Source organism: Pithys albifrons, chromosome 7 (assembly GCF_047495875.1).
Source record: "Pithys albifrons albifrons isolate INPA30051 chromosome 7, PitAlb_v1, whole genome shotgun sequence".
NCBI lineage: Eukaryota > Metazoa > Chordata > Aves > Passeriformes > Thamnophilidae > Pithys > Pithys albifrons.
This window is the reverse complement of record NC_092464.1, coordinates 43,953,759-43,966,356: the sequence shown is the minus strand read 5'-3', so window position 1 is coordinate 43,966,356 and position 12,598 is coordinate 43,953,759. Positions and strand designations below refer to the sequence as shown.

The 12,598-nt window shown below is 39.6% G+C and overlaps 1 protein-coding gene across 2 annotated transcripts in view; it reads left to right on the top strand.

The window, feature by feature from the left end:
* CPNE4 (copine 4) overlaps nucleotides 1-12,598 on the top strand; it is a 215,669-nt gene that overhangs the window by 40,871 nt on the left and 162,200 nt on the right. Inside the window, exon 2 of one of the 2 annotated variants that reach the window (XM_071561211.1) lies at nucleotides 1,569-1,756. In XM_071561211.1, the coding sequence (XP_071417312.1) occupies nucleotides 1,577-1,756 (180 nt within the window). In that variant the 5' untranslated portion in view covers nucleotides 1,569-1,576. Of the gene's footprint in view, nucleotides 1-1,568; nucleotides 1,757-3,107; nucleotides 3,129-12,598 lie in introns of those variants that run through there. The other variant, XM_071561212.1, reaches the window with a different exon arrangement.

Below are 12,598 nucleotides of genomic sequence, written 5' to 3'. Positions count from 1 at the left end.
TTGCCATCACTGAAGTGAATTGGTCCAGCACAGAACATTGTTCCTACTCTGTAAAGACTTGGAGATTTGAGTGCTTGTCTATTTTCAGTGTCAGGACTCTTAGCTACAAATGGATGAGAAGCTAAAGTGGAGTATAAGAATACAGTGTGTAGAAGCTGAGATTGCTCTTCGGGCTTTATAACATAGCCCAATATTGTTAACCACTTTCATATTTTGTTTAGTTTTGCCTTTTTTCTTACTCATGTTTCTTTCCTAACACTAAGTCCAAGGTACAGTAGTTCAGGTGACAATACTTACAAGTACCTGGGAAGAGCTGAGGGAGACTCTTGATCTTAAGATGTCAGGCACCATGGTTGTGGTGTGGCTCACATTACAATCCTGTTTGACCATAGGGCAATATGCCTGTAGAGCCTGAGCTCAAGAGGGTGGGTAGAGTCCATGCACACTCACTTCCCTTAAAAACATACCAAACTCAGCAGGATGGAGTGCTCACAGCAGGTAAATGGCCATACAGGAAGTTGTTGTAGAGATTTGAATAACTGGAAGAGTTGTAAATTGTTAATAAGCTTTTCTCTCATCTTCAAGGGGAGCAGGTCATGGGACTCATCATACATTCCTGAAGTTTATCTGTACATATTAGAGGTTCACACTGTATTGCCAACTCCTCTTACTCTGAATTGAGATATACCTTTCTAATTTTGCCTTTTTAATTCATAGGAAAACTATATAGGTGTGAGTTTGTGGGTTTGGGGTTAATTTTTAACTTCACATTGTTGGGGAAAGAAAACTTCTCTTTCATTTCCATAGCTCCAAAATTTACCTTCAGTTGAAACAGCTCTCAAAAATCGTTAACCTCTGAGATGTGTTGTGGAAGAGGCAGTTTGAAAAGATTGAAACAGACCACAAAAATATTTCCTTGGTAAACTGGCAAAACAATCTGACCTCTAGAAGTGTGAGATTAATTTTTAGCAGCTCTCAGGTATGGGGTAGGGTGGTGAAGGCACTGATCCTTGTATTAGGAGACGAATTCTTGGGGGCAAGGCTGTGAATTTTTGAACAAACAAGCAAATTGCAGTGTGCTCATATTCTTCTTTATTGATGCAATAATCATCATAAAGTGATTTTTCTTAAGCTCTGTGTTAAAATGTTTTTGTTGCTTCTGATGAGAGTTTTTCTAAGTAGGACCTACTTGTTAGATGGAATGCAGATATATAAAAGCAGATTGGAGGAGTGCTGGACAAATTTAATTTAGCCTGTTAAGGAGTTATCAGGAGAAATTTGGAATTACCATCCTGTCTCTCTATCCTTTGGCCTGGGCAAGTGTGGCTCCTGTAACCAGGAACAGAGCTGGAAGTTGAGGTCACAGTTCTGAACTTGCCTTATTTATAAACATACAAGATTATTATTTCTTTTTTCTATAGGCATTCATTTGATGTTATTTTTTTTCCTTCTTGCTGTGTCTGTCATTCACACTTACTGTCTGGCAGAACTTTGTGTTGGCTTCTGGGAGGGAGGGGAGGGCTGTACTGTGTGTGCACCATTCTTAATAGACCTTTTCTCTCTTTCAGAACAAGGAATGAAGAAAATGAGCAATATCTATGAATCAGCAGCCAATACCCTGGGAATTTTTAACAGCCCATGCCTGACTAAGGTGGAATTGCGAGTTGCATGCAAAGGCATCTCCGACAGGGATGCCCTCTCCAAACCAGACCCGTGTGTCATCCTTAAAATGCAGTCCCATGGCCAGTGGTTTGAGGTGAGTGATTAATAAAACACAGGTGGTTCTTCTGGCATAGACAAACTGAGGCAAACTTCAGATAGCAAGAGCAATAAAGGGAAAAATAAATTTGATGCCCGTGGCATAATCTTGTAAGAGTGAAGGGAAATTTTCCATTAACCCTAAAACACTTTGAGTCAGAAAGTTTGAGCTTCTCTTTGGATCCTAGATTAAAAAACGAGATGAATAAAAGTGAAGCATCATAAAACTTTTCCCTTTAGGCCTCTTGTTCCATAAAAGCTGTATAATAGCAGGGATAATGATAATGACCATCAGGAATTACAATAGAAAGAAGAAAAATGCTGAGGAAGAAAGGAGGATTTCTTACTAGTTGGCAAGGAATCTGGTGCCAGAGTAGCCTGATTTTCAAATTTCGAGCATTACAGTTGGATTCATAGTTGAAGTTAGTAAAACTAATGTGTTTGCTGTATCAGTTGCCTTGTATTGCAGATTGCATGTTTGATTAAAATCCTGCTTCATGTTATTTTACCTGATCTTGGAAATAATTTCTCTGATAGCTGGAAATAGGATGTTTTAGAGAAATTGAAATTGTAAATAAAAAATATTAGAATGTAATGTATTAGTTTTAATGACATCTTGTTGGTTATTTTACTTAAAAGTTATACTTGAGTGTTTGTGGTTTAAAAAGAAAATAGACTTAAAAAAATAGGAAGTACAAAAGAGAAGGATAGGAATGTGTTATATCCAATTCATTTTGAGTGCAAATTCATCCCTCGCTTTCAAGAGTTTCAGCATTCAGCATAAGATTGTGTTGCATATGAAAAGATAGAAACAATAACTGTGAGCACAGACAAAAAGCAAAATCCCAAATTCAAGGGGCTTTAAATTTAGCATTTCGAGCTAAGTTTGTCAGACTGTGGGGATTTTGTTCCATTTATTCCAGTTGTCTGGTTTTGACCTATGGGCCTCTGAAATTCTTCTAGTTCAGGGTTGGCACCAACATAGTAAAGTTAAAGGTTTTTTGATGGTATTCTTCTTCTTTTCTTAGTTTTCTCTTGTGGAACCATTCCCTGGTAGAAAACCAGACTATAAACCTCTCACAGTTGTCTTAGTGCTATAAAATCAGTTTGTCCATGTAATTGAAATTCAAGGTGATATAATAGCCTGAAAAAAAGTAATTTTAGCTAGCTGTGTAGAAAGAAGCATTTAGCTGGCACTGTGTGTAACCACACAAATAGTAGGAATTAACCATGCAATGTGTTAAAGATCAAAATAAGTGAATTGCCCCTGTTTGGAAAGGGCAGAACGAAAACTTCTGTGCTACTTCAGTTCAATGAATAACTTTGAGTACATTTCATGTGCAGTTTGTCTCTGGCCAGTTATAAGCAGGGTAAGTAGATTTAAATTCTATATTCTGATGTTGTAATAGAGATTCCCTTTATTTGATGTGGTTTTTAATTTGGACAGTGATTCTCTGGACTGAGTAACTCTTGCAGAACAGATCTGCCTGCTGATAATGATTCTCATCTTACCTCAGTTGCTCTTACTGTCTAATGAGAGTCCAGAGCCTCCATTTTAGTATGAATAAGAAGTTTTCATTAGTTCATGTTCCTATCAGTGCTGCAGAGTAGATACAGCTCTGACATGATGAATCTTTTCTGGCCAGCGGATTCTCAACAGAACTTTTAATTAAGTTGCAATTGCTGAGCTAAATTGAGCAGAGTCACTCAGGTATAGATGAAGATATAATTTGCCTGGAAGGATCTTCTGCTGATGGCAATCAATGGTCCAGCAAGACCTGAGAAAGCAGACAAACTAATAATTAAAATAGAATAAATCTAGCTACCAGTGAAGTGAGTATATTCAACACAGAAATCACTAAATGGCAACCCAAACAGGAGCAGAACCAAGTTTTACATAAATTACTTCAGTGCCTTCATGAAATTGTCTTGAATTTCCAGATACCTTAAATCCCTTGGAGGCTGGACATCTCCAAACAGGCTGTAGCAAGATCCAGTATTACTGAAACAGACATACTGATCACATCCTCTGGTGGTGTGGGGGTTTTATCAGCATGGAGAGGTTGAGGTGTCTCTGAAACACAGTGTAAGTGCTTTTGGAATCTGTGGGAAGCACTGAGGAGTGGCTGCATGGCTGCGTTCAGGCCAGATACATCTGGGCTGGTGGATTGCACTGTGCCTGCAATCAGGGCCATGAGAATGTGAGGGGTTTGCTCTACAGATGCAGGTAATGCCTGAAAGTAAGGAATTGGTGCACATTTGTGTCTTGAAGATTTTGATAAAACATGTCATCCTGTTGCTGAGATTTTTTTTCAGTTCTGCAGTACTGTGTGTGCATATGTGTGTGTTTGTGTAAATTATGCCGCCTGCACACGTAAATATAGAATGAAAATGTGTTGATGCTCTTGTGGAGTGGGTAGATACAGTTTCCAGAGATTGATTGGAAATGGCAGATAATTATTATTATTTTTTTTAATTACGGTTTTTCTGTTTTGTTTAGTTTGGTGGTTTGTGGTTTGGCTGATGTGTTTGGGTTTTTTTGGTTGGTTGGGGTTTTTTTGGTTGGTTGGGGTTTTTTTGGTTGGTTGGGGTTTTTTTGGTTGGTTGGGGTTTTTTTGGTTGGTTGGGGTTTTGGTGGGTTTTTTTTCCTTCCAGACACAGAATTGGTGAGGCTGGAAGGGACCTTAGGATGTCACATGGCCCACCCCCTGCTGCTTAAGTGGGGACACCTACAGCCAGTTTCCCAACAGTGTCAGACAGTTTTTGAATAGATATGAGGAGGGAGACCACATACTCCCTGGGCAACCCATGCTTGGTTGCTGTCAGAAGTGAAAAATGTTTCCTAAGGTTGCTGTGTTTCAGCCAGAGGCCACTGTGGTGCTGTCACCAGCCACCAGTGCAAAGCCTGGCTCAATTGTCTTTGTGCCCCCCCCCTTCAGGTGTCTCACAGTTGGTAAGATGCCCCTGAGTGCTCCAGGTGTGTCACCCACAGACTTGCTGAAGGCACAGTCTGCCCCTTCATCCAGATCATTAAGATGTTAAACAGGACTGGATCCAGTACTGACCCCTCTGGTCCAGTTCTTGTCATTGGCCTCCAGCTAGACTAGAAATGGTTTCCAGGATTAATTGCCGTATCAGCTTCCCAGGAAACAAGGTGAGACTGATAGGCCTGTGGTTTCCTGGATGATTTGACAATGGACAGAATCCTCAGATGTGAAGCCATTAGGAACACAGGCAGGCCATGGACAAGTACTCAAAGAATCGTGGGTGTTGTCCCCAGCTCTGGTACAGACATGCTTTCTGCTTTCCTCTTCCTGTCTGGGCAGATGTTTCCCTACAAACAAACCTGCACATGCCCAGATGTGCACACGTACCTTCCCATCACGTTTCTCTGGGTATGAGTGTTGATGTCTGAAAAGCAGTGTCTCCATCAGCCTAGAATGTCAATGATATATTGTGTCTCCCAGGGAAATCCGCAGTTTACTCTTTCTCTAGCATGGAGTTTGTATTTTTAGCCTGCCATGACAGGGTGTGCTGTACAGAAGAACTCAAGATTATGCTATCTGGGACTGAATGAGAAGGCTCTTCTGGCCTTAATTTTAGGCAGGTACACACTTGCAGGACAGTCAAATGTACTTAAACTATTTATTTAAGAGAATAATTTGATGGCAGTTTTCCCATATTGATTTGGATGTCTTGAAGGAGTTTAATTACTATAATCAGCTTCAGATGGTGAACGACTGACATACATGATGATAAATTCCTTTGCTCCAGTGATCATTTTATCCACCTGCAGTGTGGATGTCCCATGTGTAATAAATGTTAATTGTGTGTAGCATTGGAGTCCTCAGCTTAGATGTGCTAGCACTGACATCCCCATTAATTCCTTATTCCTAAGGCAGCAGCTTGGGCCTGTTCACAGGTTGTTGTCTGCATGTGGCAGGTACCCATAACACACATTCTTTTGAAAGCTGAGCGAGTTGCTGAGCTGTGCCTGGTCACACAAGAGCTCAAGAGGTGCCACACAGCCTGATGCAGCAGATGGAACATGATGGCTGGTGCTATGAAAAGACAAGAGGAGCTTAGAGAAGTAGCCAGGTTTGGAATTTGAGAGTGGCTTCCTGTAGTTGCACTCTTAGGACTTTCAGCAGCAACTACAGAAGATCTGCTGCCTTGTGGATTTGAACAGCTAGCTGGAGCTTTTGCTTTTTACCCAAGATTTTATTAAACCTGAAGTAACTGCAGAGCAAATAGAGCAGCACCCAAAGACAACATTCATTTGCTAAAATTCATGTTGATGGCATTGGGGGAAATTGCTTGTATGGATAAGTTTCTTTACTGAAACAGGGTTTTTTGTTAAAATCTTATCTGAAGTTGCAAATTTGGTGAAACTCAGTGAACTTTGCTAAAAATGTATAGGGCAAAATGACCACTTTTAACTTCGGTATTTTAAAAATAAAAGTTATTCACTTACAGTTTAGCATGACATTTCAAGGATCAGCTTGGCAAGATTAAACAAACAAAACTGAATTTTCTGGTTTGTTTTTTTCTTTTTTTTTTTCTCTGATCATTAACCTGCACATTCACACAGATCCCCGTGCAAACAGATGGTGGAAACCAGAGAGCCCTGAAATGCATGGAACTAGTTAAAGTGTAGGATACCAGTGGGGTCTAATAAACAGGCTAGGTAGCAATCAAGCTGTAGGGAGATGCAGTCTTGCTCTTCATCTATATTTGCTTTTCCCCTTAGTCCTGCTCTCTCTCTTGTTCTGATCCTGAATTCCAGCATCCTTCTCCTCCTCTGCCTCTTCACCTGTCTCAGCTCCCCGTTTGCATTCCCAGCACCTGCTGCCGTGTTTTGCTTCACTCCGTAGTGGAGAGCAGAGGAGATCCCTGCCCCCGGGGGAGGATCTGAGGAGAAGACCTTGAGGCAGCCTCAGCTGCTTGTTTCCATAGATACCCAAAAGTATCTCTCATGTTACCCATCTGTGGCTGTTCCAGCCCACTGCAAAAGCCAACAAGCCATGTAATAGGGGACTCTGTGGGATGAGATATTCCACGACTCCACCAAACTATTCCAAAATAACTGCAAAAATACTGCGAAGAAGGAAAAAAACCCCACATATAAATAAATACATCCTTTTGAGTTCACGTAGATGAATAGGGTAATAGATGAAGCATTTGGATAGAACTGTAAGTTCTCTCCAAGAACAAGAATTCTATCCAAGTTCTGTCCAAGAAACAAGAATTACCAGCAGCAGCCATACAGAATGAGGCTTGAGGTCTGTCTGATCCCATCTAGTTGCTAGTTGGTGACAATGAAGAAATGTAAGATCAGAGAAATATAAATGTATCTTTCCAGTTTGTTCTGCCAACCCTCAGTGAGCTGCAGCTCAGGGAATTCTTAAACAGGAGTTTGTGCCTTTCTAATAAAAAAAAATGTTGGTAGAATAACTTATGTAACTTAGTTCAAAGAACTTTAGAAGTTTTTGTATTTAAAAACAACTGCTTTCAGGATGTCCTGGGACATAAGTGTTCTGCAGCTGAAGTGGTGGTTGAGTAAAGTAATATTACTTGTATTTTTTGAACTTGGAACTTGCTGATTAATTTTAAGTTTCTTGTTCCTGTATTAGAGTAGACACTGAAAATCCCTGTTAATTTTCTCAATGCCATTTGGGATTTTATTCTTTTGATTTGTCTGTCACTGTATAAAAAAGCAACCATTATGTCCTGTGTTTTGAAGCTTTAGCATATCTAAGCCAGCAAGGAACATGGATTGGTTTGGATTGTTATTTGAACCATGCTTATTTCAGCGTGTTTTTGAGATGCAGTGCCGAATGCAATTGTTGCACTTCCATAGAGCCTTTTAGGCAGTGATTTGGGATTTATTCTCAGCTTTAAAGAGCTACAAGGCTTCACAGTGGGGTGGTTTATTGGGTGTTCGGCAGGTTTTGGGGATTATTTTTTTAAATTATTAAAATGAATAAATTATTATTTTTTTAAATAATGCTTTAGTCATTGCTAGAGCAGATTCTAGATATTATTTTTCTGATTTCACCCTAAGATTTCAACTTGGTAAACAATCATCCTGTATAAAATGAACTGTAAGTAATGAGGTAACAGTAAGATGATCATACCATCTTAGGAAGATCTTTCTCTCACAAAGAAAGAAAATTAGGAAGTTCTGATGAGATGTTTTATATCACATTTATGCACAGTTTGGTGGCAGGCTAATTGGCATTCCTGGCCTGAATTCATCTAATTGGATAGTTTACTTTCCAAGACTTAATACTTCGGAGGTACTTTCCAAGGGTTTCTCTGTTGAAGACCTTCTGTCATTAACTCTTTCAGGAAAAAGTTCTCCCCATGAAGGGAATCCCCTGTGAGTTTTCTCTTTGTGTGCTACAGAGCATCTTTCATGATATTCTGTCCAGCCCCTAATGCACCAAGTAAATTTTTACAAATATGCATGCGTAAACTCAAAACCTGGAGTTGCATTTGATATTATCCATCTTGTTAAAAAGAAGGAGAACTCTCTTCCTCTCCTAGGTCTTTTCCAACTACTTCTGCAAAGTCTGAAGTCTAAAAACAAAGGCTGTAAATCTTTAGTGCTGGCAAATATTTGTTTGGAAGCTGGTAGTGGGAACTTCTTCCTCCTGTGCCTAGTTCAGAAATATGGTCATTGGGTTTTGGTGAGATTTTTCTTTGTACACCCCAGGTAGTAGTAAGTGCCTATTTATTTTAAATCCATTTTATAATAGCTTTTTTTTTTTTGTATCTCATCCATCACTGCTGCTTTTTTTGAGCCTGCTTCTTATCTCAGCATTTAAAGATAGCCACAGCCCTTTTTTCCCCTGTCTTTTTAAATCAGCTAGTCTTTAAACTTGAACTCATTTGAATGAGACAGATTGTCTCAACTGAAGACAGATACTGTCATGTTGAGTCAATATGAAATATCATATTATTCCACTTGCTCAAACACCATTTTCTGCCTCTGTAGTGCAGTTTGTGAAATGTAATGCATGTGCAAAGGAAAGAAAGTAGAAACCAGTTTTCTAACTGAGGGTGGTCATATTTGGGCTGGTGTCTGTCTGCCAGAGGTGGAGGTTGGCTCCTGTGTCTGTCCATCTACCTCTCTTCAGGTCTGCTGTCTTCAGGTCTTGGGTGCAAGGAAGAGTTTTATTCCTTGTAGTTTACATAAATGAATAAATCCTGGTGTACTCCTGGGAAGTCAGAAGGAAGCACCAATCTGTGAGGTGATAAAGACACATGGGCTTTCCCTGGTTCTGTGGCCTGGCGCAGGAGGATCTGCTGCTGGGACCAACTTCCAGGAGCCTTCTGCCTGGTGAATCAGCCACTGGGAGAGCCATAGAAATGAAGGAATCTAAAGATCTGTGGGATTGCATGGTCATTTTTATGTTAGGAAATACTTACATTCTTAAAAATCAGTTTAATGCTGTACTAGTTTAGGTGAAAATCTGAGTGAGCTGTACTTGTTTGCATTCTGTTACAGTACCCAGTGGATCAGGGATTATGGAAACGATTATGGAACTCTGTTCCTTGCTGGTGAACAGTTTCTGTAAGCCATACCCCCACAGCGACCCTCAGTTAGTGCCTGTCTGTGTTTGCAGTAGCACCATTTGTACCTGGGAAGGGGTGGGTGTTCACCTGTCAGATTCCCCTATGGCTCTGCAAACATTTGTGTATTGGTGCTGGTAGAAACATCTTGAATGAAAATCTTGCCTTTCTCTCAACTCTTGAGTAATTTGATTGCAGACATGAAATACCAAAAAACAACTGAGAGGAGTTCTCATCCATCCTTGTACTTAGGACATTTGATCAAAATACTATGGCTAACAGAATTTTTTACTTTCTGTTCATAAAAGCTTTTTTTCTGCAGAAATGGGGTAGTTGAATTACTTTCTGCCCCACTCCCTCAGTAGTTCTAGATATTTCTTTGTTGTTATTGCACTTTCATCAGTATTTCTAATCATCCTAAGACATTCTTGCGAATACTGCCTTTGGCCATGCTGTCTATTTGATGCTTCATTAACTTTATGCTACTTTTTCTCAGAATAGCTCTCCATGAAAGCCGTGGCTCTTAAATAATGTTCTCAGTTGTGTATATACAAATGCAGCTATCTATCTATCTATCTATCTATCTATCTATCTATCTATCTATCTATCTATCATCTATCTATTATCTATCTATCTATATCTATCCATCTATATCTATATAACCTATATATAATCTATATGTATCTATATCTAATCTATATCTATATGTATCTATCTTTATCTATCTATACCTATATATCCATCTATACCTATCTATCCATCTATATCTATATCTATCTATATCTATAAATATATCTATACACACACACATAATAAAACAAGATTTTTCTAATCTTCACTTTTTTAAGCAGGTCAAGCCTTGTGGTTTTGTTGTATGAGTAAGGTAAGGAGAGAAAAAAGAAAGAAGAGACCTTTAAAAATGTTTTCAAAATTATCTAAGGGAGATATATGGATGTATGGTATTTATTAATGGCACTCTTCCTATTGTCCAGGAGTAATCTGAGTGCTTGCAGCCATCCTCCTCTCGACGGGTAGCGGAGAGTGATGATTCTCTTGTACTCCAGAAAGGAATCAGCCTTCCTCTAACATGTGTAGCAGCAATCCCTCATCACACAGAAAAGTACACTTGAGCTTTTGTGTCCACAAGGTGTAAGGGCAGCCCGTGGGCAGAGTGGTAGCCTCTCAGGTAGAGATGCTCACAGGAGAGTTTTCTTTTTTTTCATGCGTCCCTGAGGGGCAAAGACAAGGTAACATGGGCTGAGAATGTGGAAAACCTTCAGCTATGGCTCCCTGGCAGGGCAGGATAAAACAACTGATGGCCATGAATCATGAGCTTAAGAAAGGAAGATTTCAAAATAAAAGCTAGAGCATATGTTTTCTCATGCAATACTGTACTAGGTTTTTGCAGATACAGATCCTCAGAAGAGCTTTTTCAGAGGCATTCACTAAATAAAGGAAACCATAGAGATTATAAAAATATATGAAATAATTAGAGAAATTCTGCTGCTACTCAAAAAGTTTTGATTCTTGCGGAAGAGGTAGCACAGAATACCAGTAGCTCATATGGCTGAACAACCTTGGGCAGGACATTGTGGAAATTGGCCCAAACCTGTGAAGTGGTGGGGGATGCATTATGACTACTTTTAGCATTAAGCATGTATTTACTGCATTGAATATTCTCTGGCACCAACCAAAAGGAAAAATACTAGTTCTGTATGAGGGGAGTCACTATATTGCCACCAGCAGCCCAGCATTAAAAAAAAAAAATCTTTTGCTCTCTTTTTCTGCAGTTTCACTTCTCTATCCATCATATACATAATATTTTAGAGTTGGATGAAGAGTCTAAGGCTGCTTTTATCATGGGCAGGCAGATGCACATTTCAGATTACCCCAGTGATATGCCTGCCTCTCATGAGCTTTTTATTACAGATACACAAACTTCACACATCTCCAGCACAGATTTTAAGCCTGACTTGACTTCAGCAGTCTGACAGATTGTGATAAACCTACAGTAAACAGGAATCTTTGGAGCTGCATTGTAAGTAGATAATTCACCTGATTGATTTGGTGCACTAATTGATAATTTATAGCACTGGAATGGAACTGAGACATTGTCAGCAGCCTGAGCCTCTTCTGCTTTTACTGTGAGGGGGTTTAGGACCTAATGCAAGTTGTTTCTGAAAGACTAAAGTCCTGATATGAAACTCTGAGAATAAGTGGTTTGGGAAAACTGTCTGAATTACTAGGGATGTTCTTGAAAATCTTCTATTCAAATATTGATTGGCCATGGATACCAAGTTCATTAAGCTGCTTTGGTTTAAAACCAGGACATAACAAGTCAACGTGTTATTGACATGAATTGATGGAGTTTAAGTTTATCCAAAGGAAAGTAAAACCAATTTCACTGAAACAGCTGTTTTTCATCTTCCCTCATGTTTGGTAACTTTAAAATATATTACATTAGTTGTGTTAGAATCAGGCCAGAATACAGACTGCATGAAATCTTACTGAGAATTGAAGTGTCCAATCTACATTTCTATAGATGTGCCAACCTCATCTGTTAACAGATATTTTCAGGTTTTACCTGATTTTTTTTCTTTTTTTTTTTGCCAAAATTGAATGGATTTTTTTCCTCCCCTTGAGGACTTTGCAATTTTGCATCTAAAACCAGGAAATCCAAGCAGGTCCACACTGCATCAACAGTCTGCACTGGGGCTTCTTGCGCAGTGTATGGTGTTCATTTTGTATGTGATGCTGGGTGGTGCTCAGAGCATACACAAAGCCGAACACAGAGTATATATCTAGACAAATTACTCCCTCCTATCCTGATTTCCATTTATAAAAACGGTGGCAGCTTCATGAAAAGTAGGTTTCTCTCTCTTTTTAACCTTACCTAACAAAAAAGAGGCTTTTTGCCCATCAGATCCTGGTCTGCAGAGCACCTCACTGCCTGAAAGGGTGTTCTTGGGCTTTTGTTGCAGCTTTGCATTAGGTGTTTTGCACTTTCTCCTGCGAAGCTAAGGTAGCATCTAACACATCAGAATCGTGATTGCTGCTTTTGTTTCTTTACTACTCTTTGTGTTCTCCAAAAAGTAAGAGTAGTCTGAAGAGGAGTAAAGCAACAGGGCTGAAACAGTCCCCTTTTCCTGGCAGAGTGCTTGGAGTGGCTGCCATCACCACCATGCCACTGCTGCTGGCACAAAACAAAATGCTTTTACCAATCCTGGCTCTACAAAGGGCTTCCTTGCTAAGAAAATCTTAC